This window comes from Salvelinus sp. IW2-2015, linkage group LG6.1 (assembly GCF_002910315.2).
Source record: "Salvelinus sp. IW2-2015 linkage group LG6.1, ASM291031v2, whole genome shotgun sequence".
In the NCBI taxonomy this organism is placed as follows: Eukaryota; Metazoa; Chordata; class Actinopteri; order Salmoniformes; family Salmonidae; genus Salvelinus; species Salvelinus sp. IW2-2015.
The window spans coordinates 28,313,730-28,337,880 of NC_036845.1; the positions used below are offsets into that span (position 1 = coordinate 28,313,730).

Sequence of the window (24,151 nt, forward strand, 5' to 3'; positions counted from 1 at the left end):
GTTGTAGACTCCGTCTCATGCTACCACTAGAGTGAAAGCACCGCCAGCATTCAAAAGTGACCAAAACATCAGCCAGGAAGCATAGGAACTGAGAAGTGGTCTGTGGTCACCACCTGCAGAACCATTCCTTTATTGGGGGTGTCTTGCTAATTGCCTATAATTTCCACCTTTTGTCTATTCCATTTGCACAACAGCATGTGAAATTTATTGTCAATCAGTGTTGCTTCCTAAGTGGACAGTTTGATTTCACAGAAGTGTGATTGACTTGGAGTTACATTGTGTTGTTTAAGTGGTCCCTTTATTTTTTTGAGCAGTGTAATTGTCCTGCTAAATAGCCCATCCTAGAAACGTTGCAGAATTCACAGCCTGCTACGCTTGTGAAAAACAACGGTGTGAAGACAAACGCAATCAAGACATTTTTTTTTTAACTTAAATTTGTTTTAATTTATAAAAATGTACTTACTTTCTTTCACTTAGAATAGGCGGAATAGGTTGTGTAGATCTGTAGGACTTTAAAAAAAGTATCTCTTTTTAGATTGAATCTTAAAGGTAGCCCTTTTCCCTCCTTTCAGTGTGGGAAGTTGACTTTGTTTGTGGCACATAGCCCTTAAGCTTCACGGTTGTTTTGTATTGTTTATTGTTTTTGTCGGCGTCATCCTAAATAAAAGGAATATATACGCTCACGACGCTGCGCTTTGGTCTACTTCTTACGACGGCCGTGACACACGGCCTGTTCACCCCGCTTCCATCTAGAAGGCGGAGAGTACAGGTGCATCAAAGCTGGGGCCGAGAGACTGAAAAACAGACTATTAAATAGTCACCGCTAGCCGGCCTCCACCCAGTACCCTGCCCTGAACTTATTCGGTATTACTAGCTGGCTACCACGGGTACTCTACCCTGCAACTTAGAGACTTCTACCCTATGTACATACATTTGTACATACTGTTTTACCCACTTCATATGTACAGTGCATTCGGAAAGTATTCAGACCATTTTACTTTTTCCACATTTTGTTACGTTTAAAAAAAACAGAAATATCACATTCACATAAGTATTCAGACCCTTTACGCAATACTTTGTTGAAGCACATTTTGCAGCGATTACAGCCTCGAGTCTTCTTGGGTATGACGCTACATGCTTGGCACACCTGTATTTGGGGAGTTTCTTTCATTCTTCTCTGCAGATCCTCTCAAGCTCTGTCAGGTTGGATGGGGAGCATCGCTGCACTGCTATTTTCAGGTATTTTCAGAGATGTTCGATCAGATTCAAGTCTGGGCTCTGGCTGGGCTACACAAGTGCATTCAGAGACTTGTCCCCAAGCCACTCCTGCGTTGTCTTGGCTGTGTGCTTAGGGTCGTTGTCCTGTTGGAAGGTGAACTTTCACCCTAGTATGAGGTCTTGAGTGCTCTGGAGCAGGTTTTCATCAAGAAACTCTCTGTACTTTGCTCCGTTCATCTTTCCCTCGATCCTGACTAGTCTCCCAGTCCCTTCCACTGGAAAAAATACTCACAGCATGATGTTGCCACCACCATGCTTCACCGTAGGGATGGTGCCAGGTTTCTTCCAGATGAGACGCTTGGCATTCAGGCCAAAGAGTTTAATCTTGGTTTCATCAGACCAGACAATCTTGTTTCTCATGGGCTGAGAGTCCTTTAGGTGCCTTTTGGCAAACTCCAAGCAGGCTGTCATGTGCCTTTTACTGAGGAGTGGCTTCCGTCTGGCCAATCTACCATAAAGGCCTGATTGGTGTAGTGCTGCATACACGGTTGTCCTTCTGGAAGGTTCTCTCATCTCCACAGAGGAAATGTGGAGCTCTGTCAGAGTGACCATCGGGTTCTTGGTCACCTCCCTGACCAAGGCCCTTCAACCACGATTGCTCAGTTTGGCCGGGCGGACAGCTCATTTAAGAATGATGGAAGCCACTGTGTTCTTGGGGACCGTCAATGCTGCAAAATAATGTTGGTACCCTTCCCCAGATCTGTGCCAAGACAATTCTTTCTCGGAGCTCTACGGACATTTCCTTCGACCTCATAGCTTGGTTTTTGCTCTGACATGCACTGTCAACTGTAGGACCTTATATAGACAGGTGTGTGCCTTTCCAAATCATGTCATTTCAATTGAATTTACCACAGGTGGAATCATCTCAAGGATGATCAATGGAAACAGGATGCACCTGAGCTCAATTTCGAGTCTAATAGCAAAGGATCTGAATTCTAAAAACATGTTTGCATTTTGAGATTATAGGGTATTGTGTGTAGATCGATTAGGAACATTTTATATTTAATCCATTTTAGAATAAGGCCTTAACGTAACAAAATGTGGAAAAAGGGAAGGAATACAGTGAATGCACTGTATATACTGTATTCTAGTCAAGGCTCATCCTATAAACTACTGCTGTACACAACTTTCCTATTAATATATAGAGAATTTTTCTTCCACTTAGACATTACAGAGTATTTTGTGTCGATCTTTGATAAAAAAAATTACAATTAAATCGATTTGAATCCCACTTTGTAACCCAATAAAATGTAATGAAATACAAAGGGGGTGAATACATATCATAGGCACTGTAACGGCAAGCAGGCAGGCAGGCAGCAACAGCTTGTGTCTCAGCTGGGTCTTTGACCTCTGTGCTGTATTGCACTGTCAGAGAGTTGGATGAAGAGATGGAGAGAAAGAGAGAGAAAGAGAGAGTCTCAACAAAAGAGCAGGGATGGCTAGGCAACACGACAGAATGACCTGAGACAGCTTCTGTCACTCAAAACCATGACTACAGGCCACACCCACCGGGGAGAAGTCAACAACAGCAGGGACCGAGAGACTGAAAAACAGCTTCTATCTCAAGGCCATCAGACTGTTAAACAGCCACCACTAACATTTAGCGGCCGCTGCCAACATACTGACTCAACTCCAGCCACTTTAAAAATGGGAATTGATGGAAATTATGTAAAAATGTACCACTAGCCACTTTAAGCAATGCCACTTAATACAATGTTTACATACCCTACATTACCCATCTCATATGTATATACTGTACTCTATATCATCTACTGCATCTTGCCATCTCTATGCAATACATGTACCACTAGCCACTTTAAACTATGCCACTTTATGTTTACATACCCTACAGTACTCATCTCATATGTATATACCGTACTCTATACCATCTACTGCATCTGCCATGCCGTTCTGTACCACCACTCATTCATATATCTTTATGTACATATTCTTTATCCCTTTACACTTGTGTGTGTGTGTAAGGTAGTAGTTGTGGAATTGTTAGGTTAGATTACTGTTGGTTATTACTGCATTGTCGGAACTAGAAGCACAAGCATTTCGCTACACTCGCATTAACATCTGCTAACCATGTGTATGTGACTAATAAAATTTGATTTGATTTGATTTGATTTGATTTGAACATTGGTGAGAGAGTTAGGGAGGGAGGTGGAGAGAAAGAGAGACTATTGAGTGGAAGAAAGAGATGGAGAAAGTGTTGATTGGAAAAGAGAGAAGTAAATGGATAGAAAAAGGTATACTGCATAGGTAGGTAGACACGCAGAGGAAAAGTGAATAAGGTTTTTGCCAAGAGTGCTCCCCCCCCCCCCAGGCAGAGTTAGAGAGATAGAGGGAAGCGGATACTAACTCTGTGCTTTCACACAGGAGCAAAAATACTTCAGGAAAGTCCTGTCACATTGCATTGGCATCAAAGTCAACATACAAAACCGCTGCTGCTAGCTATTGCCTCCAAGCTGCTGCCACAGGGAGGGGAGAGGAGGGGGAAACAAACTCTACCGRCACTGTTTTAATATCTACTGTAACATGGCCTCTGTCCCACCACCCCTTTCTGTCTCAATGCAGTGGCCTTGCCCTACACTCAGTCCAGTTCCCCTGGTCAGAGCAGGACAGTGTTAGAGGATTACAGGGACACCACAGAGCTAGTGGAGCCTCTAAAGGGGGTAGAGAGAGGATTAGAGATTAACTATGGCGATAACAAAACAGGCTGACAATAAGTCCCCTTCTCCCCAGTGTGTCACACAGAAAAGATTAGAAAAGGAGAAATCATTTCTCTTTGTGTTGCAGAGCAATATTTTCAGACCACATCGTCCAAAAAAAATCAATGTGCGTGAGTGTGGGTGGTGTGTGTACTCTATAGATCTACAGTTTCTGGGGAGGGGGGGGGTAACAAGAGTCATAATACCACTTGGTGTATTGATCTTGTAGACGCAAGGACAATGTCTCCACCTCTCTCCCTTTCGCCATCTCTCCCTCTTCTTTCCCTTTATTCTCCCTCCACTTCCCCTCTCTCAGACGTCCTGTTTCCACGAGCAGTAAGAGGTGCTGGCGAAGCATACACTCTGTCCTGCGCTCTGATGACGTCACACACACACCCACACACACACACACACACTCAGGAGCTGACCTGACACATCGCACTGTGAGCCACATCGGCACAGTGGGGTTATCGGGGACAGCACACATGCAATATAGACATATAAACACACACACGAACACGACAGCATCGATTTCTATCCCGTCATCTAAACTCACTCTAAAATTGTATTTCTAGCCATTTCTTTCTCTCCTCTTGCTACTGTACAGCAGATGAAGGCCTACCACTGTGACCGATGATAAGGTGCTAATGGCCTGGCCTTGAGTCAAGGTGTGAGTGTAACAGTGATGCCTCAATGGTATTTTACCCAGACATGGATTCATACAAGGTACTAATGGCAAGGTCATTTTACAGCAACGCCACAATGTAAAGTAGCTCCGAAAGGGGATTATGATACTTGCTGTGTCGTTGCCAAGTCATTTCTAAAGCTCCCTCGTACTGTACAGTTCGACAGGCTATCAATCACAAACATCTAAGTATCAGATGAATTGTCTTGTTTTTTGTCTTTCAGACAGCAGCCACATGGAATTCGCTCGTATGCATCATCATAGAGAGACAGGCCTCCTCCCTGCAAATACAAAGATCCCCAAAATAACACATTTGGAAGAGCCCTAATCCAAKTCAAACGGATATATTTGAAACCCCAAAAATTGGGCCACATACTACAGAGGACGAAGGTGTAGGTCAAATCAAATGTATTTCCAAAGCCCTTTTTACATGTACACAAACCCAGCCTAAAACCACAGAGAGCAAGCAATGCAGATGTAGAAGCACGGTGGCTAGACAAAACTCCCTAGCAAGACAGGAACCTAGGTAGAAACCTAGAGAGGAACCAGGCTCTGAGGGGTGGCCAGTAGGATGTGTGTAATAGAGTGTGATGTCTGGTACTTCAATGCCTGGCTGCATCTGAAGCTGAGCTCCTCCTCACTCAGACAGAGCGATAGACTGACAGAAAGACCAGACGGATACACAGACAGCAAACTCCCAGGAAACAGATACCCAAAACATTCAACCAACTAAAGGGAACAACAAATAGGACACATTTTACAAAATATACACATACTTTCAAATGCACTTCCAGGAGAAGGATCTAACGATACTCCCCGGAAAATATACACTTGCCCTGTGCTAAAGGGACTATTGGTCCACTCCAGTGCTCTTCAGCTTGAGGGAGCCTTCCTAGATAGGGGCCAATAAGGGTTTATGTCTGTCATACTACCAGAGTTATACAAGCATTACTTTCTAACTGTGTTATGAGCAGGTGTTGCCAGTAATGTTGTTGTTGTTATTGTTGAGGCTCTGGTTGGGTACATAGAGGTTCCCTCCTTCTTTATTCTGCTCTTTCCCTGCCTCTCTCCCTCCCTTCTCTTATGTATTCTGTTTGTGAAGATTACAAACACACCTCTACACAAAGGGCTCTGGGAAAACTCCACACTACAGAGGGTTTTGCGAGTACAAAGACACCTGTCCCTCAGCTCTGAGGTAAAGCAGCTACCACCTCGTTCACAGGAGAGACGGTGCTGGTGGGAACAGACAGACAGACAGACAGACAGACAGACAGACAGACAGACAGACAGACAGACAGACAGACAGACAGACAGACAGACAGACAGCTCGTAAGAGTGTCTCTTCCTGTTCTAGTGCTGGTCTAGAAAACGCTGTCCTCTCCTGCTGCCTTTCTGCCCGTCTGTCGGAAAATGCTGATGTCGCTAGTATCAATTAGCTACGTGGCCCCATGGCCTGAGGACTGATGGATTGATTGACTGCCTAGCTGACTGTTGCTTATACAGCTTCCAAGGAAATGTGCCTGAATGTATTAAAACAAATTGATCAGGTGTTTTTGTTGACATTCAGCAAGATTCTGTGCTCATTGTGACATGTTAAAAACTGTTCTTCTTGTGGCCTTTATGATGGCTCATATACATTCCATTGTTCCATGTCCAGATCACACCACTGTCCTCATTGTGACATCACAGATACATTTTCTTTTGGGGAACCCTATTCCTCACGCTCAGATTCTCCCAGCACACTGTGCCAGCAGTTTTTGAATGGAAGAGAGAGAGAGAGAGAGAGAGGAGTGATAGGGAGAAGACGGGATCACATAGAGACAGCGATAGAGAGAGACAGCGAGAGAGAGAGCAAGAGAGTGAGATAGAGGGAGAAAAAAGAGAGAGAGTGTATATTGTTGTTATTTTGGGATTTAATTTTGTATTATTATTTACTACCATTTTATATTATTATTTGTTATTGTTTATAAAGAGAGGGAGAGAGAGGAGAGAGAGAGAGAGAGATAGAAGAGAGAGACAGAGAGAGAGAGAGAGAGAGACAGAGAGAGAGAGCAGAGAGAGAGACAGAGAGAGAGAGAGAGAGAGACAGAGAAGAGAGAGACAGAGAGAGAGAGAGCAGAGAGAGACAGAGAGAGAGACAGAGAGAGAGACACGAGGAGAGACAGAGAGAGAAGAGAGAGACGGGGTGCAGCACACTGCATTGCTGCCTGCCATAAAATGGGGGGACAATGTCAGACAGACCAACCTGCACATGTCATCTATGCCATTGTTATTGTCCATTGTAGGGTACCCTTGATTATTGTTGTTACTGATTGTCCTGTTGACAATCTAGATTATTATTATATTAATATTGTAAATGAACCACTTAATTTCGCTTTGGCAATATGTACATTATTACGTCATGCGAAAGAGAGAAAGAGAGAAAGAGAGAGTGGGAAATAAGTCCAGTAAGTCCAGACACTTTTCAATCCAAGATGGCGTAGCTCGGATGTGTCTTTGTCCTGTTTTGTCCCGTGTAAATAGTATTCGTATTTTTCGTATACATTTCGTATTTATTTTAATTTCACTTTCCATCTAGGAACTGAATATACATCCTACATTCCGCCTCACCCAAGTTGGTACGGACCTGCTATTTTTTTATATACTTTAGAAACCGTAACCCCAATCAGAAGCTAGCCAGATAACTAGCTACTAGCTAGTAGTCAGTTAGCCACTGCTGCGGTCTTCGCCCTTAACTCGGACACAGCCAGCTTCAATACCGGGCCAATACCTGCCAGTCTGCAAGCGCATATCAACCCAGAGCATATAGGACTGCTTTTTCTCTACCACATCACCGGATTCCTGACGCAAGCTCTGGACAATTACACCGTATTATCACAGCTAGCTAGCTGCAACCGAGTGGCTACTACTGGCTAACACCTCTGTCCCGAAGCAAGCACCAGTTAGCCTTGAGCTAGCCTCGAGCTAGGCCCATCTGCCGGCTAGCTGCAGCGCGATATCAACCCAGAGCATATAGGACTGCTTTTTCTCTACCACATCACCGATTCCTGACGCAAGCTCTGGACAATTACACCGTATCATCACAGCTAGCTAGCTGCAACCGAGTGGCTACTACTGGCTAACACCTCTGTCCCGAAGCAAGCACCAGTTAGCCTTGAGCTAGCCTCGAGCTAGGCCATCTGCCGGCTAGCTGCAAGCGCGATATCAACCCAGAGCATATAGGACTGCTTTTTTTCTCTACCACATCACCGGATTCCTGACGCAAGCTCTGGACAATTACACCGTATCATCACAGCTAGCTAGCTGCAACCGAGTGGCTACTACTGGCTAACACCTCTGTCCTGAGAGCAAGCACCAGTTAGCCTTGAGCTAGCCTCGAGCTAGGCCCATCTGCCGGCTAGCTGAAGAGCTAGCGCCACTGCCACTGCCACGAAGCTAGCACCAGTTAGCAAACACTTCTACAATTCACAACCTCTCTTTCGCCATCGCCATCTGGCTTGGATTCTCTGTCGACACAACCACGTCTGAGCAGACCCCTCCGTCTGAGCAGACCACCCCCCGGGCTACTAACTTTAAACGCCGCTGCTAGCTTAGTGGAGGCCTCCTCTGCTCCATCTACGGCTGCCCCCTGTGATCACACTATGATCACTTGGCTACATAGCTGATGCATGCTTGACTGTCCATTAATTCACGGTACTCCATTCTGTTATTTTGTGTCTTATCTGTCGGCTCTGTGCTTTAACTCAGGATCTGTGTGTAGTTAATCCGACCCTCTCTGCCTAGTCATCGCCATTTTTACCTGTTCTTGCTGTGTTAGACTAGCACCCTGTTATTGCTGCTGTTATCTTACCTGTTGTTTTAGCTAGCTCTCCCAATCAAGACCTGCAATCACTTTATGCCTTATTGTATGTCTCTCTTCAAATATCAATATGCCTTGCATACTGTTGTTCAGGCTAGTTTTCATTGTCATTGTTTTGGTTTGCAATGGACCTGTAGTTTCACTCTCCGTACCTCTGATACCCCCTTTGTCCCACCCCCACACATGCGGTGACCTCACCCATTGAGACCAGCATGTCCAGAGATACAACCTCTCTTATCATCACCCAGTGCCTGGGCTTGCCTCCGCTGTACCCGCGCCCCTCCATACCCCTGTCTGCACATTATGCCAGAATCTATTCTACCACGCCCATAAATCTGCTCCTTTATTCTTTGTACCCAACGCTCTAGGCGACCAGTTTTGATAGCCTTTAGCCGCACCCTCATCCTACTACTCCTCTGTTCCTCGGGTGATGTGGAGGTAAACCCAGGCCCTGCATGTCCCAGTCACCCTCATTTGTTGACTTCTGCGATCGAAAAGCCTTGGCCTCATGCATGTCAACATCAGAAGCCTCCTCCCTAAGTTTGCCTTACTCACCGCTTTAGCACACTCTGCCAATCCTGATGTCCTTGCCGTGTCCGAATCCTGGCTTAGGAAGGCCACCAAAAATTCTGAGATTTCCATACCCAACTATAACACTTTCTCAAGATAGAACTGCCAAAGGGGAGGAGTTGCAATCTACTGCAGAGATAGCCTGCAAAGTTCTGTCATACTTTCCAGGTCTATGCCCAAACAGTTCGAACTTCTAATTTTAAAAATTAATCTCTCCAGAAATAAGTCTCTCACTGTTGCCGCCTGCTACCGACCCCCTCAGCTCCCAGCTGTGCCCTGAACACCATCTGTGAATTGATCGCTCCCCATCTAGCTTCAGAGTTTGTTCTGTTAGGTGACCTAAACTGGGATATGCTTAACACCCCGCAGTCCTACAATCCAAGCTTGATGCCCTCAATCTCACACAAATCATCAAGGAACCCACCAGGTACAACCCTAATCCGTAAACATGGGCACCCTAATAGACATTATCCTGACCAACCTGCCCTCCAAATACACCTCTGCTGTCTTCAATCAAGATCTCAGCGATCACTGCCTCATTGCCTATTCCGCCACGGGGGGCGCGGTTAAACGACCACCCCTCATCACTGTCACGTCCCTAAAAACTGCGAGCAGCCTCAATCGACTGGGTACCCTGGAAGGATATTACCTCATCCGTCATTGATGCCTGGTCATTCAAATGTTACACAATTATGAACATGCTCCAAGTGAGCTCAAACCAAGAACAGATATAGCCCTTGGTCACTCCAGACCTGACTGCCTCGACAGCACAAAAACATCCTGTGGCGAACTGCCATAGCATCGTCGAGAACCCCGCGATATGCAACTGTTCAGGGAAGTCAGGAACCCAACACGCAGTCAGTCAGGAAGCAAAGCAGCTTTTTCAAGCAGAAATTCGCATCCTGTAGCTCTAACTCCAAAAGTTCTGGGATACTGTAAAGTCCATGGAGAACAAGAGCACTCCTCCCAGCTGCCCACTGCACTGAGGCTAGTAACACGGTCCACCGATAAATCCGTGATAATCGAAGACTTCAACAAGCATTTCTCAATGGCTGGCCATGCCTTCCTCCTGCGACTCCAACCTTGGCCAACAGCCCCGCCCCCCCCGCTGCTACTCGCCCAAGCCTCCCAGCTTCTCTTTACCCAAATCCAGATAGCAGATGTTCTGAAAGAGCTGGAAAACCTGACCCATACAAATCAGCTGGGCTTTGACAATCTGGACCCCCTATTTCTGAAACTGTCCGCCGCCATTGTCGCACCCCTATTACCAGCCTGTTCAACCTCTCCTTTGTATCATCTGAGACCCCAGGATTGGAAGCTGCCGCGGTCATCCCCCTCTTCAAAGGGGGAGACACCCTGGACCAAACTGTTACAGACCTATATCCATCCTGCGCCTATCTAAGGTCTTCGAAAGCCAAGTCAACAAACAGATCACTGACCATCTCGAATCCCACCGTACCTTCTCCGCTGTGCATCCGGTTTCCGAGCCGGTCACGGGTGCACCTCAGCCACGCTCAAGGTACTAAACGACATCATAACCGCCATCGATAAAAGACATTACTGTGCAGCCGTCTTCATCGACCTGGCCAAGGCTTTCGACTCTGTCAATCACCATATTTTCTATCGCAGACTCAGTAGCCTCGGTTTTTCTAATGACTGCCTTGCCTGGTTCACCAACTACTTTGCAGACAGAGTTCAGTGTGTCAAATCGGAGGGCATGTTGTCCGGTCCTCTGGCAGTCTCTATGGGGGTACCACAGGGTTCAATTCTCGGGCCGACTCTTTTCTCTGTATACATCAATGATGTTGCTCTTGCTGCGGGCATTCCCTGATCCACCTCTACGCAGACGACCCATTCTATAACTTCCGGCCTTCTTGGACACTGTGCTATCTAAACTCCAAACGAGCTTCAATGCCATACAACACTCCTTCCGTGGCCTCCAACTGCTCTTAAACGCTAGTAAAACCAAATGCATGCTTTTCAACCGTTCGCTGCCTGCACCCGCACGCCCGACTAGCATCACCACCCTGGACGGTTCCGACCTAGAATATGTGGACATCTATAAGTACCTAGGTGTCTGGCTAGACTGCAAATCTCTCCTTCCAGACTCATATCAAACATCTCCAATCCAAAATCAATACAAGATCGGCTTTCTATTCCGCAACAAAGCCTCCTTCTCTCACGCCGCCAAACTTACCCTAGTAAAACTGACTATCCTGCCGATCCTCGACTTCGGCGATGTCATCTACAAAATAGCTTCCAACACTCTACTCAGCAAACTGGATGCAGTTTATCACAGTGCCATTCGTTTTGTTACTAAAGCACCTTATACGACCCACCACTGCGACCTGTATGCCCTAGTCGGCTGGCCCTCGCTACATGTTCGTCGTCAGACCCACTGGCTCCAGGTCATCTACAAGGCTATGCTAGGTAAAGTGCCGCCTTATCTCAGTTCACTGGTCACGATGGCTACACCCACCCGCAGCACGCGCTCCAGCAGGTGTATCTCACTGATCATCCCTAAAGCTAAAACCTCATTTGGACGCCTTTCCTTCCAGTTCTCTGCTGCCTGCGACTGGAACGAATTGCAAAAATCTCTGAAGTTGGAGACTTTTATCTCCCTCAACAACTTTAAAAATCTGCTATCCGAGCAGCTAACCGATCGCTGCAGCTGTACATAGTCCATCTGTAAACTACCCACCAATTTACCTACCTCACCCCCCATACTGCTTTTATTTATTTACTTTTCTGCTCTTTTGCACACCAGTATCTCTTCTTGCACATGATCATCTGATGATTTATCACTCCAGTGTTAATCTGCTAAATTGTAATTATTCGATTTATTGCCACCTGCAGGCCTTTTGCACACATTGTATATAGATTCTCTTTTTTTTCTACCATGTTATTGACTTGTTTATTGTTTACTCCATGTGTAACTCTGTGTTGTCTGTTCACACTGCTATGCTTTATCTTGGCCAGGTCGCAGTTGCAAATGAGAACTTGTTCTCAACTAGCCTACCTGGTTAAATAAAGGTGAAATAAATAAAATAAAAAGTGAAGTGAGAGGCAGGCAGTAATCACAGCTGTGTTAAAAGTCTGCTGTGCTCTGATCTGGTTACCGTAGCAGTGGCGTACCTCTGTGAGAGCGTCCCTACCGGCTGGCTGCATGATATTAGCCCTAGATTTAGTAATTGTGTGTTTGAGTGGGGTACGCTGCAAGATGGAATCTGCAATCAGAGTCTCTCTCTCTTTCTCGCTAATTCGTATCCAGCCAGCCTCAGCGCTCCTGCACCCTACTCTCCCTGCAGCCCCTGCGGCCCCTCCTCTCTCCACCACTCAGGGACGACCGGGGTCAATAACAGCTGTGGTGATGCGCTGTAATTGATGTCATCATTTCAATTTCAGCTGATTACAGTGAAGAGCTTCTCATCGTCTGACCCTGGCTCAGTGGGTAAATGAAAAACACACTATGGAGAGGCCTATAGAGAGGCCCAAGCCCCCACACCACTTCTTGGCTGGCTGAATGGTTTCCTATGGCTATGTAATTTAGATGTAATGACTGTGTGTGTTACAGGGCTGTCTGGGGTAAATGGCCATGTCATTTTCACTTAGTAGGAGTTTATTATTGTGATCATCAGGCCCCAGCCTCAACACTGCCATGCCTGCCTGATGTGACTGGCTTGGCTGTAAACTGAGATGGTTAAGTCCTCAGCTGACATGTGATACTAGAGCGGGATGGGGAGGACTGTACAGTACGGTAGCTCTGTATAAACTGTAGTGTAGAGTGTCTCTCCTCTGTTACACGGCAACAAGAGTGACCGTGATAGGCACAGCCATCCAGGAGAATGTGTCATCCTATGGAACTAAATGCAGAATACTCCATTTGCTAACCGTTTAAATATTTATTTCGTTTATTTTACCATAATAGGCAGAAAATCGACCACACACCCACAGCTGATTTGTGAAGGTGCTGGAGGCAAAAGGCAAAGCTGGAGAAACAGGCAAAAGTCTCTGCACACCTTTATTTTACAAGACAGGTCAAATTAGAACAAACTCATAGTATTTAACTGGTAAGAATGGTGAGAAAACACTGTGAATGAACGTGTAACCCCAACTTTTAGAGCATCGAAGAATAACATTACAAAAAGCTAAAAGCTATTGTTTGGGACCTTGGCAAATCCGATCGGATCTAGAACCATCCATTTGGAACACCTGTAAATGCCTTTAGCTTTTGCGCTTGTTTCTGAATTCCGAGGCGGTTACAAAATAGTATTTTCAACGCAAATACCAAAATAACATGAGCATCTGGCAGCTCATGCTGTGCACTAATAACACACATACTCACACACCTACACACACACACACACACACACACACAGACACAACCTCAGAATCTACGGGCTACGAAACGCAACACCTGTGTCTAACATCGTTATGTTATAAACAACCCACTGTGCTGCTTCTAACATAACAGTTCATCCGCCATAGAAAGGAGACGGAGAGCAACACCCTTCACCTACAACCCCACTTGTGTGAGCGACTCTTAACTAGGGAATAGAACAGGGCTAAAACAAGAGAAGACAGCCTGCTAAAGGAGCCATGTGGACCTATTGGACACCCTGCCTGTCTCGGTCTCTTTCTCTGTCTCATTCTCTGCCTCTTTCTCTTTCTTCGTCTCTTTCTCTGTCTCTCTCTCTATCTCTCTCTCTCTCTCTCTCTCTGAGTGAGGGATGTAATCTGGGTCTGAATCTGTGGGTGTCGAGAAACAAAAGCAGTCTGCCTCTCCTCTCCTCCCTGGCACTTTTAATAGCATCATTAGGAGAGCCATCCCCCTGTCTCTACCGCTAGTGGCCAAGGGAAAGGGTGGGGGGGGGGGGGGGGTGAGGAGCGAGAAACAGAGGTGGAAGATGGAGAGAGAACAAGAGAGGGAAGGGGAAGAGAGAGATGGGGGGCACGAGGGGGAGACAGAAAGAGAGAGAGAGATTTTTAAAAAGAGCAGGGGCGTCTAGGCAACATGACAGGTTTAACCCGAGACAGCGCCTGTCACTCATAACCATGACTACAGGCGAGGGAGAGAAAAGATTAAAGAGAGAGGGAAACACTCTCTGATCACCATACATTTCTCAACTCAGAATTTTGGAATTTAGTTGAAATTCGAATTGAATTGGCCACACCCCACAGGATATAGAATTTGAGTTTGAGTGACAGGAAGTAGAATTTAATTCAGTGCAATTCAGAGAAATCCCACTCAGTCACAGAACATGAGTTTTATTGAATCTGACAGGTTACACTTCCAGATACCAAAGGATATACGTCTCTCAAAGGATATATATCTCTGGAAACCTTAGTCAAAGACATAAGAGTATGAAGATAGGCTTAAAACTGCGTCTCCAATAGAAATCCCAGATCAAACTTGTAGGTGATGTCATGGCGACGTTGGCTAACTAAGCGCATTCACAGAAATACGTAATCGGGTCTAATGGTCGTCTCGCGCCGAACTCCACATGAGCAGGCGTCAACCATTTAATTTGTTGGGCTTCTTTTTGAGGGCCTCAGGCATCTTGAGGAACAACTTGAAGGTTAAACTAATGCACGCTGGGAAATGTAGTATTTTCCCCATATTGAACAGAATTGAAGTGATTAAGGAAATATAATAACTAAGAATTAGAGGTCGACCGATTATGATTTTTCAACGCCGATACCGATACCGATTATTATTATTATTATTTGCAATAATGACAATTACAACAAAACTGACTGAACAATGAACACTTTTATTTGAACTTAATATAATACATAAATAAAATCTATTTAGTCAGGGCCTCCCGGGTGGCGCAGTGGTCTAGGGCACTGCATCGCAGTGCTAGCTGCGCCACCAGAGTCTCTGGGTTCGCGCCCAGGCTCTGTCGCAGCCGGCCGCGACCGGGGGGTCCATGGGGCGACGCACAATTGGCCTAGCGTAGCGCACCTTTCTTGTTTCCCTTTTATATTGACAAAGCTATTGTCCGGTTGAAATATTATTGATTATTATGACTAAAAACAACCTGAGGATTGATTATAAACATCGTTTGACATGTTTCTATGAACTTTACTGATACTTTTCGGATTTTTCGTCTGCCTGTTGAGACTGCCTTTGAGCCTGTGTATTACTGAACAAAACGCGCCAACAAAACAGCGGTTTTTGGATATAAAAAGGGACTTTATTGAACAAAACAAACATTTATTGTGAAACTGGGAGTCTTGTGAGTGCAACCATATGAAGATCATCAAAGGTAAGTGATTCATTTTATCRCTGTTTCTGACTTTTGTAACTCCTCTACTTGGCTAGTAACTGTTTGTAATGATTTGTCTGCTGGGCGCTGTTCTCAGATGATCGCATGGCATGCTTTCGCCGTAAAGCCTTTTTGAAATCTGACACAGCGGTTGGATTAACAAGAAGTTCATCGTTAAGCCGATGTATAACACTTGTATGTTTTATGAATTTTTATAATGAGTAATTCTGTTTTTGAAATTGGTGCTCTGCAATTTCACTGGATGTTGGCCAGGTGGAACGCTACCGTCCCACGTACACTAGAGAAGTTAACTTGGGTCAAACGTTTCGGGTAGCCTTCCACAAGCTTCCCACAATAAGTTGGGTGAATTTTGGACCCATTACTATGGACCCATTACTCCTGACAGACCTGGTGTAACTGAGTCAGGTTTGTTGGCCTCCTTGCTCGCACACGCTTTTTCAGGCCTGCCCACAAATTTTCTATTGGATTGAGGCCAGGGCTTTGTGATGACCATGCCAATACATTGACTTTGTTGTCCTTAAGGCATTTTGCCACAACTTTGGAAGTATGCTTGGGGTCATTTTCCATTTGGAAGACCCATTTGCGACCAAGGTTTAACTTCCTGACTGATGTCTTGAGATGTTGCTTCAATATATCAACATAATTTCCCTCCCGCATGATGCCATCTATTTTGTGAAGTGACCCAGTCCCTCCTGCAGCAAAGGACCCCCACAACATGATGTTGCCATCCCCCTGCTTCACGGTTGGGATGGTGTWCTTCGGCTTGCAAGCATCCCCCTTTTTATGGTGGTTTTGGAACAGTGGCTTCTTCCTTGCTGAGCGGCCTTTCAGGTTATGTCGATATAGGACTCGTTTTACTGTGGATATAGATACTTTTGTGCCTGTTTCATCCAGCATCTTCACAAAGTCCTTTGCTGTTGTTCTGGGATTGATTTGCACTTTAGGCACCAAAGTACATTCATCTCTAGGAGACAGAACGCGTCTCCTTCCTGAGAGTTATGACTGTTGTGTGGTCCCTTGGTGTTTATACTTGCGTACTATTGTTTGTACAGATGAACGTGGTACCTTCAGGCGTTTGGAAATTGCTCCCAAGGATGAACCAGACTTGTGGAGGTCTTGACTGATTTCTTTAGATTTTCCCATGATGTCAAGCAAAGAGGCACTGAGTTTGAAGGTTTGCCTTGATATACATCCACAGGAACACCTCCAATTGACTCAAATGATGTCAATTAGCCTATCAGAAGCTTCTAAAGCCATGACATAATTTTCTGGAATTTTTCAAGCTGTTTAAAGGCACAGTCAACTGAGTGTATGTAAAATTCTGACCCACTGGAATTGTGATACAGTGAATTATAAGTGAAATAATCTGTATGTAAACAATTGTTGAAAAAATTACTCGTGTCATGCACAAAGTAGATGTCCTAACCGACTTGCCAAAACTGTAGTTTGTTAGCAAGAAATTTGTGGAGTGGTTGAAAAACTAGTTTTAATGACTCCAACCTAAGTGTATGTAAACATCTGACTTCAACAGTACCTTTGACTATTGGATGTTCTAATAGGCCCTTTAGTATTGCCAGCCTAATCTCAGGAGTTGATTGGCTTGAAGTCATAAACAGCGCTGTGAAGCAGCATTGCTAAGAGTTGCTGGCAAACACAGTAAAGTTTGAATGAATGCTTACGAGCCTGCTGCTGCCTACCACCGCTCAGTCAGACTGCTCTATCAAATCATAGACTTAATTATAATATAATAAACACAGAAATACGAGCCGTTGGTCAATAATATGGTCAAATCCGGAAACTACCATTTCGAAAACAAATGTTTATTCTTTCAGTGAAATACGGAACCGTCCCATATTTTATAGAATGGGCGGCAACCGTAAGTCTAAATATTGCTGTTACATTGCACAACCTTCAATGTTATGTCATATTTATGTAAAATTCTGGCAAATTAGTTCGCTGTTGCATATACCCTAACTCTGCATGCAATGAACGCAAGAGAAGTGGCACAATTTCCCTAGTTAATATTGCCTGCTAACATTAATTTATTTTAACTAAATATGCAGGTTTAAAAATATATACTTCTGTGTATTGATTTTAAGAAAGGCATTGATGTTTATGGTTAGGTACATTCATGCAACGATTGTGCTTTTTCGCGAATGCACTTTTGTTAAATCATCCCCCGTTTGGCAAAGTACGCTGTGATTCGATGATAAATTAACAGGCACCGCATTGATTATATGCAATGCAGGACAAGCTAGTTAACCTAGTAATATCATAAACCATGTGTAGTTAACTAGTGATTATGTGAAGATTGATTGTTTTTTATAAGATACATTTAATGTTAGCTAGCAACTTTCCTTGGCTCCTTGCTGCACTCGCGTAACAGGTGGTCAGCCTGCCATGCAGTTTCCTCATGGAATGCAATGTAATCGGCCATAATCGGCATCCAAAAATGCCGATTACCGATTGTTATGAAAACTTGAAATCGCCCCTAATTAATCAGCCATGCCGATTAATCGGTCGACCTCTACTAAGAATATCCACATACAGGTTGTGTTTTCCTCTATCATTAATTGTAGCCCTTTCCACTCACAGACACTGTCATCGCGTGTCATTGACAAGCGCCTTAATAGGAACTTAGGTGCTCTGCTTCACAGCGCTGCATGGGTGTTGACTGACAGCCGTTATAAACTTGAGAACCGAGCGCGACAAGAACGTGCCCCCATCCCTCCAGCGAATGGGGCTACGTTTGCACATTCGTCGCTGCCTGACTGAGGGAAACGTGTTCTGAAAGATGAGTCGTTGAAGATTATAATATATAAATACCACTTTGATGTCATACAAGCAAACCGCACCACCCGTGAGTCCAAATGTGCACTTACCGTTTCCATATTTGAAAACTCATGTTATTTACAGTATCAACATTTATGATCAATATGTTTGATCCACAGTTACAAAGATGACATGCGTTATACCCTGGGTTGTCCTGAACAGAGTGTTTGTCATATTGTGAAGAAAATGAGTCACGGAACACACACTTGAATGCACTCATGTCTCCATTCTATGCGCATCAAAATTACAATCTCTTTGTCTGAAGTGCCGTTTGAAAGCCTAACCCTGTAAGATCATATTTTATAACGTACTGGAGGTAACCATGCTGGCAATAGATTAAGCCTTCAAATGATGGAACGTTTTTAGATTGCGTAAACAACAACAGTTATTGTGTGATGGTGGGGACACAGGGCTGTGTTCCTGTACAAACAACAGTAATTGTGTGATGGTGGGGACACAGGGCTGTGTTCCTGTACAAACAACAGTAATTGTGTGATGGTGGGGACACAGGGCTGTGTTCCTGTATAAACAACAGTAATTGTGTGGTGGTGGGGACACAGGGCTGTGTGATGGTGGGGACACAGGGATGTGTGATGGTGGGGACACAGGGCTGTGTTCCCATACAATAAACTACAAGTGTGCTTGCTTCAGTTCCTCAATGGCAAAGCTAAGAGAGCTAAAACAAAAAGCACCTTATAGTTGAAGGCATTGAAATGATTTAGGAACTGTGCACAGTCTGGAGAGGTGTGTGGCCACTTTGAGACACATGTTAGACCTCTCACTCAAGCCCTTGTAATAGTTTTTGTCTAATCTTGCACATACTCCAAAATGTCAATGAATATTCTTATTGTGTTACTGAATGTATCCAGAGTATTTTCAAATTACGTTATGGACAAATGCTGTGAAACGTACAGTACATGTAAAATGCACATCATATCAACAGGGTAATGTTGATAAATCCAATAATTTACCCGTAATCTCCAAACTGTTCTCTTTCAATTGCTACCACGGTTATGCATATGTTTCTTTAATAGTTATTCTGTTTTGATGAATTAAACAAATGATTACGCTCAAATGGCGCTCCTGTGAAGTAGTGACGGGCGACGTACGCCGAGTTTCCTGAGACGAGTCACAAATGAGGGATACAAAGTATGTTGAAAGCAGGTTCTTCCACACAGGTCTGGTTCCTGAGTAAATTAAGCAATCCACATCCCATCATGCTTAGGGTCATGTACTGTATAAGAATGCTGGGCAGGCCCTTATATTTGCTACCATGGCTATGCCCCTATAGGATGACTATGGACCCAGCCACAGGGCACGAGTGGTAACTGAATGGTCTGATGAGCATGGAAACGATTTAAACCATATGCCATGGCACTCTCAGTCACCAGATCTCAAGCCGATGGGAAACCTACGGGAGATTCTGTAGCGGCACCTGAGACAGTTTTCCACCTCCATCAACAAAACATAAAATTATTGAATTTTTCAGGGAAGAATGGTGTCGCGTCCCTCCTTGAAGAATGTATGCCAAGGTGCATTGAAGCTGTTCAGGCTCGTGGTGCCCCCACACCCTATTAAGATGGTGTTATGTTGGTGTTTCCTTCATTTTGGCTGTTACCTGTATATTTCTATAGACTACACCTAATATTGAATAGAAGAGGCAATTGAGTTTCATTTCATTTCACTGAATTAAATTATATTCCCTTTGCAGTTTTTCTGGATTGCTTAAGCACAAAAACTGGTCCCTGTAGCACAAAAACCCATAGCCTTACATCATTCCCAAAAACACACACACATTTCCCATAACCGTAAACACTATTCACCTGTTTCCACACATGTTTCAATATTCAAAACTCTTTCGGGCAAAACCTTACACAAAAGTGGCCAAATAAATCATTCATTGCACTATATATTCATTCAGCAAATACATGCTCTCAATATAATTAACTCAAGTCATCACAACCTGTTGACTACTTCAATTCAAATTAAATTCCAATTCAACAATTGATTGAGAATTTGAGGCATTCTCAAATCAATTCTGAATTGAGCTCAACACTTGTTTCACCATGCATGTATCTGCCATATGCTGGAGACAGTGTGTGTGTGTGTGTGTGCGACTTGTGTTTGTGTGTGTGGGTGTAATACATGTCTCTGCTGTCCAGGTGTTCTCCCACCTGTTTCTAAAGGTTAGCAGGGATGATGACAGGTCTGCCATCCACCACCCGTCCATCCCTTTGTCAATCTGTCTTTCTGTCTGTCTGATTGTTAGATTGAGACGTACATTAGAGAAAGGCCTGGGACCCATAGAGATCCCATAAATCATCAGTTCTATATGTGATTTTATGCTCTCTGCCCAGCTTCCAGTTCCAGCCAATGAAGTACTCCCGCACTCCCTCTCCGGGCCTTCCTATTGGGTGAATCCATACCTGTATACCTGTCTGACTATGTTCCCACGGCAACACAATGCCACCCTATCATTTGGCTGCACCCTCTGATTATCTCAAGCCTGGTCCATCTGGAATGTAAGTTTAGATGGCTGTGAGAATCTATGTCTTTATGAAGACTGCTATTTTGTTTAATAGTTTACAGTACAACACATATTTATGTACAGTCCATGTGTTGGGATCAAGCAATCAGTTCAAGTTTATACAGATCTCTTTCTCGCTCTGTTTATCTCTCCTTCTCTCTCTCCCTTTCCCTTTCCCTCCCTCCTCTCTCTCTCCCTTTCCCTCCTCTTTCTCTTCCTCCTCCCCCTATCCCCCTCTCTCTGTCTGTGGTCTGGGCTAGGAGGAGGAGGACAGTGGTGGCAGGAAACAGAAGAACAGCAGGAACTGCCTTTCCTCTCTTGTCCTCTGGGCTAACACACTCTACTGTACATTCCACACATCTCTCCCTCTCTCTCTCTCTCTCTCTCTCTCTCGCTCTCTCTCTCGCTCTCTCTCTCTCTCGATCTTTTGCTCTCTCTCTCTCCCTCTGCTACGGAAAAATCCCCAAACGCACGCACGCACGCACGCACGCACGCACGCACGCACCGCACGCACGCACGCACGCACGCACGCACGCACGCACGCACGCACGCACGCACGACACACCACACACACACACACACACACAACACACACACACACCACACACACACACCACACCCACACCACTCTCTCTCTCTCTCTCTCTCTCCCTCTCTCTCTCTTTCTCCAGCCCGGCTGTCTTTCTAATGCATACAGGAGAGCAGAGAATGACACACACACACTTCGGAACAGCTTCTGTAGCTTTGACCGAGTATGCTAGGCCAGGGGGAAAGCCATTAGTGGGACGAGGTTTATAAACACACACACACACACACACACACACGCATGTATAAAATATTCCAAGAGGCTAGGTTAGGTAAGTTTAGGTTAGGATTTCTGTACTGAAATTCTTCCACTAAAACCAATTCTCTCCCACATGTGGGGGAGTCTGAGGGAGGGGGCATACTACAGTCATGCTGTAATTAAATTTTCCTTTACCCCACCACCACATGACCACCATCTCCAACGCCCTTTTCCCCACTGTGCTGCCTCTCCTCAACTACGCAACAAGACCTCACCAGTTGATCACATACTCTTTCTTCACAAGACACCAATTCACCTCAAAGACCATTCATTTTTCCACACCACCCTTGCTCTCATTCTCCCTCTCTCCCTGTCTCTCTCCTTGTCTCTTGGTTTCTCTACACTCTGCTTTTGCTCCCCTTCTGTCTCTTTTTCTCTCTCCCTGTCTTTTCCTTCAACCCTCTCCTCTCTGCCACTCCCTTCATTCCCATCTCCTCACTCTCCCTTTCTCTCTTTTTCTCTCTCCCTTTCCCTCTCTCTGGATTGTGGCTAGTGGCCAGGCAGTGAGCTGGGGGCAGGCCAGAGCAGAGCGGAGAGGTGGTGTAGGGCCTGCCCCTTGTGCCCATGCTGGCAGTATATTGGCTGGCTACTGGCTGGCTGTCTGGCTGCTGTGTGGCTGCTGGCTGGGTGCCTGCTCTCTCAGCTGGTCAAAGGGTCCCCAGTGTACTCAGCTCTAAACGGCTCCAGTTGTTGGCTGTCGACTAATGAACAATGGTCTAATGAAGGAACATCCTCTCCTCCCTTCTCTTCTTTCCCTCCCTTCTCCTCTTCTTATTCCCTGAGARGAGGGGTCCTGTCCTCCTCTTCTCCTCCTCTCTTCTCCGCAGGCAGGTCAAACACACATACACAGTCCCACAGAGACCAAAAAATGCAGGTCATCGGGGCCTCCCTCTCCTCCACCCCCCGAGACAAACACACAGACCAAATATCCATGCATGAGATCTCAAACCCATCGCTCAGTCGATTTAGTCTTCAGAATACCTACCTAACATTGCATTGACAACAGAAATACAACTAACTCTTAATCTTTTGATTTGATCATTTCAATAAACACACTCAAGCAAATCACATAGCCTCTTTCAATATATCAAATGACATCTGTAAAACAAACTTCAGACTACTGCGTCAACTCTCTCTGACTTCGACTGAGTGGAAAGTGGAGTCAAGTAGAACACAATTCAGCTACTACACACGTAGGAGCATCAACAAAATAGCAACATGACCCCTCCATGACCTCTGGACCCTGGGGTCAACCAGGAAACATGCTGAGTCACCAGAGAGAAGTCAAGGGGTTACACAGTAGAGTTCTTTCTCTTTCCCCTCTCTCTCTCTCTCTGCGTGTCTGTTTCTGTCTGTCTCTCTCTCTCTCTGTTTCCCTCCCTCTCTCTCTCTCCATCTCTCTCTCTCGCTCTCTCTCTTCCTCTCTCTCTCTCTGTCTCTCTCTCTGTCTACGCACTGGGCGTTCCTATGGAAACTCGGACATGGCTCCTCTCTCTCTCTCGCTCTCTCTCTCTCTCTCGCAGTTGTTGACACATAAGCACGCACAATCTAAAGATTGGGATAGGAATGGCGACTCATAACCTCACACCACAGGCCTTCCGGGCCATCAAATATGAGAGAAACATCCTTACACAGTCCCGAACAGACAAAAACAGATTTGAAAAACAGAAACATCACCAATACAATGCATCCCGTCAAATGAGCTAGATTTCCATAAAGCACAGAGCTCGTTAAAGCGCCACCAATCAGCAATAAGAACCGCCCAGGAAATTCTATACAGCGCAGTAAACTTGAGCGGGACGAATGTCAAACACAGTACAGAACTGAAACAGTGCTAAGAGACAGTTAGATGGGCGCTGTTCACAGCGGACACAGACATTCTCGACAGGAACCCAAACAACCCAAACTCACCAGGCCGTCGCAGTTGCTGATTGCTACGGTGGCTCCGGGCGTGTCTGTGACGTCACCCACGTAGAAACAGTCTCCCTGCAGTGGCTCGGAGCGCGTGGCTGTCCCGTTGCTGTCGTTATCATCGTGCCACTCCATCTTGGCTCCGGGGGCCACCAGTCGCGCGTTGTGCCGCAGACGCAGGTGGAACTCCCGGCCGAAGACGGTGACGTTGTAGTAAAGCTGTCTGTGTCGGGGCCCTCCATCCTCCTCGTACATTTCCTCTCTTTCTTCATCTCCTCCGCCTCCTCCTCCCCCGTTCTCTCCGGTCTCCCTCCTCCAGCGCCTATGGGGCTGCCCCGCCCCCACCCCCGGCCGGCCGGCCGACACGGCGTGGGACAGGAAGCGGCCGTCTGCGTCCACGCTCACGGGCCTCACCAGTCCATACTCCCCCAGGACATGCTGCAGGGAGTCTGGAGGTTGGAGGAGGGGAGCGAGGGGAGAGGGACAGGTGGATAGGGAATGAGGGAGAAAAGGGTGGTGGGGGGAGAGGGTGGAGAGGGTGGAGAGGGACAAGTGGGACAGGTGGAGGCAGGGAGAGGGGGAGGGAGAGAGGGAGAAGGACAGGGGGATAGGTGGATGGTGGTGAGGGAGAGCAGAGG

General features: G+C 45.6%; 1 protein-coding gene across 1 annotated transcript in view; it reads right to left on the reverse strand.

The window, feature by feature from the left end:
• The window catches only part of LOC111964771 (A disintegrin and metalloproteinase with thrombospondin motifs 2-like), a 222,883-nt gene that overhangs the window by 196,312 nt on the left and 2,420 nt on the right, over nt 1-24,151 (reverse strand). Inside the window, 1 exon segment of the mRNA XM_023988582.2 lies at nt 23,514-23,962. Within this exon segment, the coding sequence (XP_023844350.1) occupies nt 23,514-23,962 (449 nt within the window).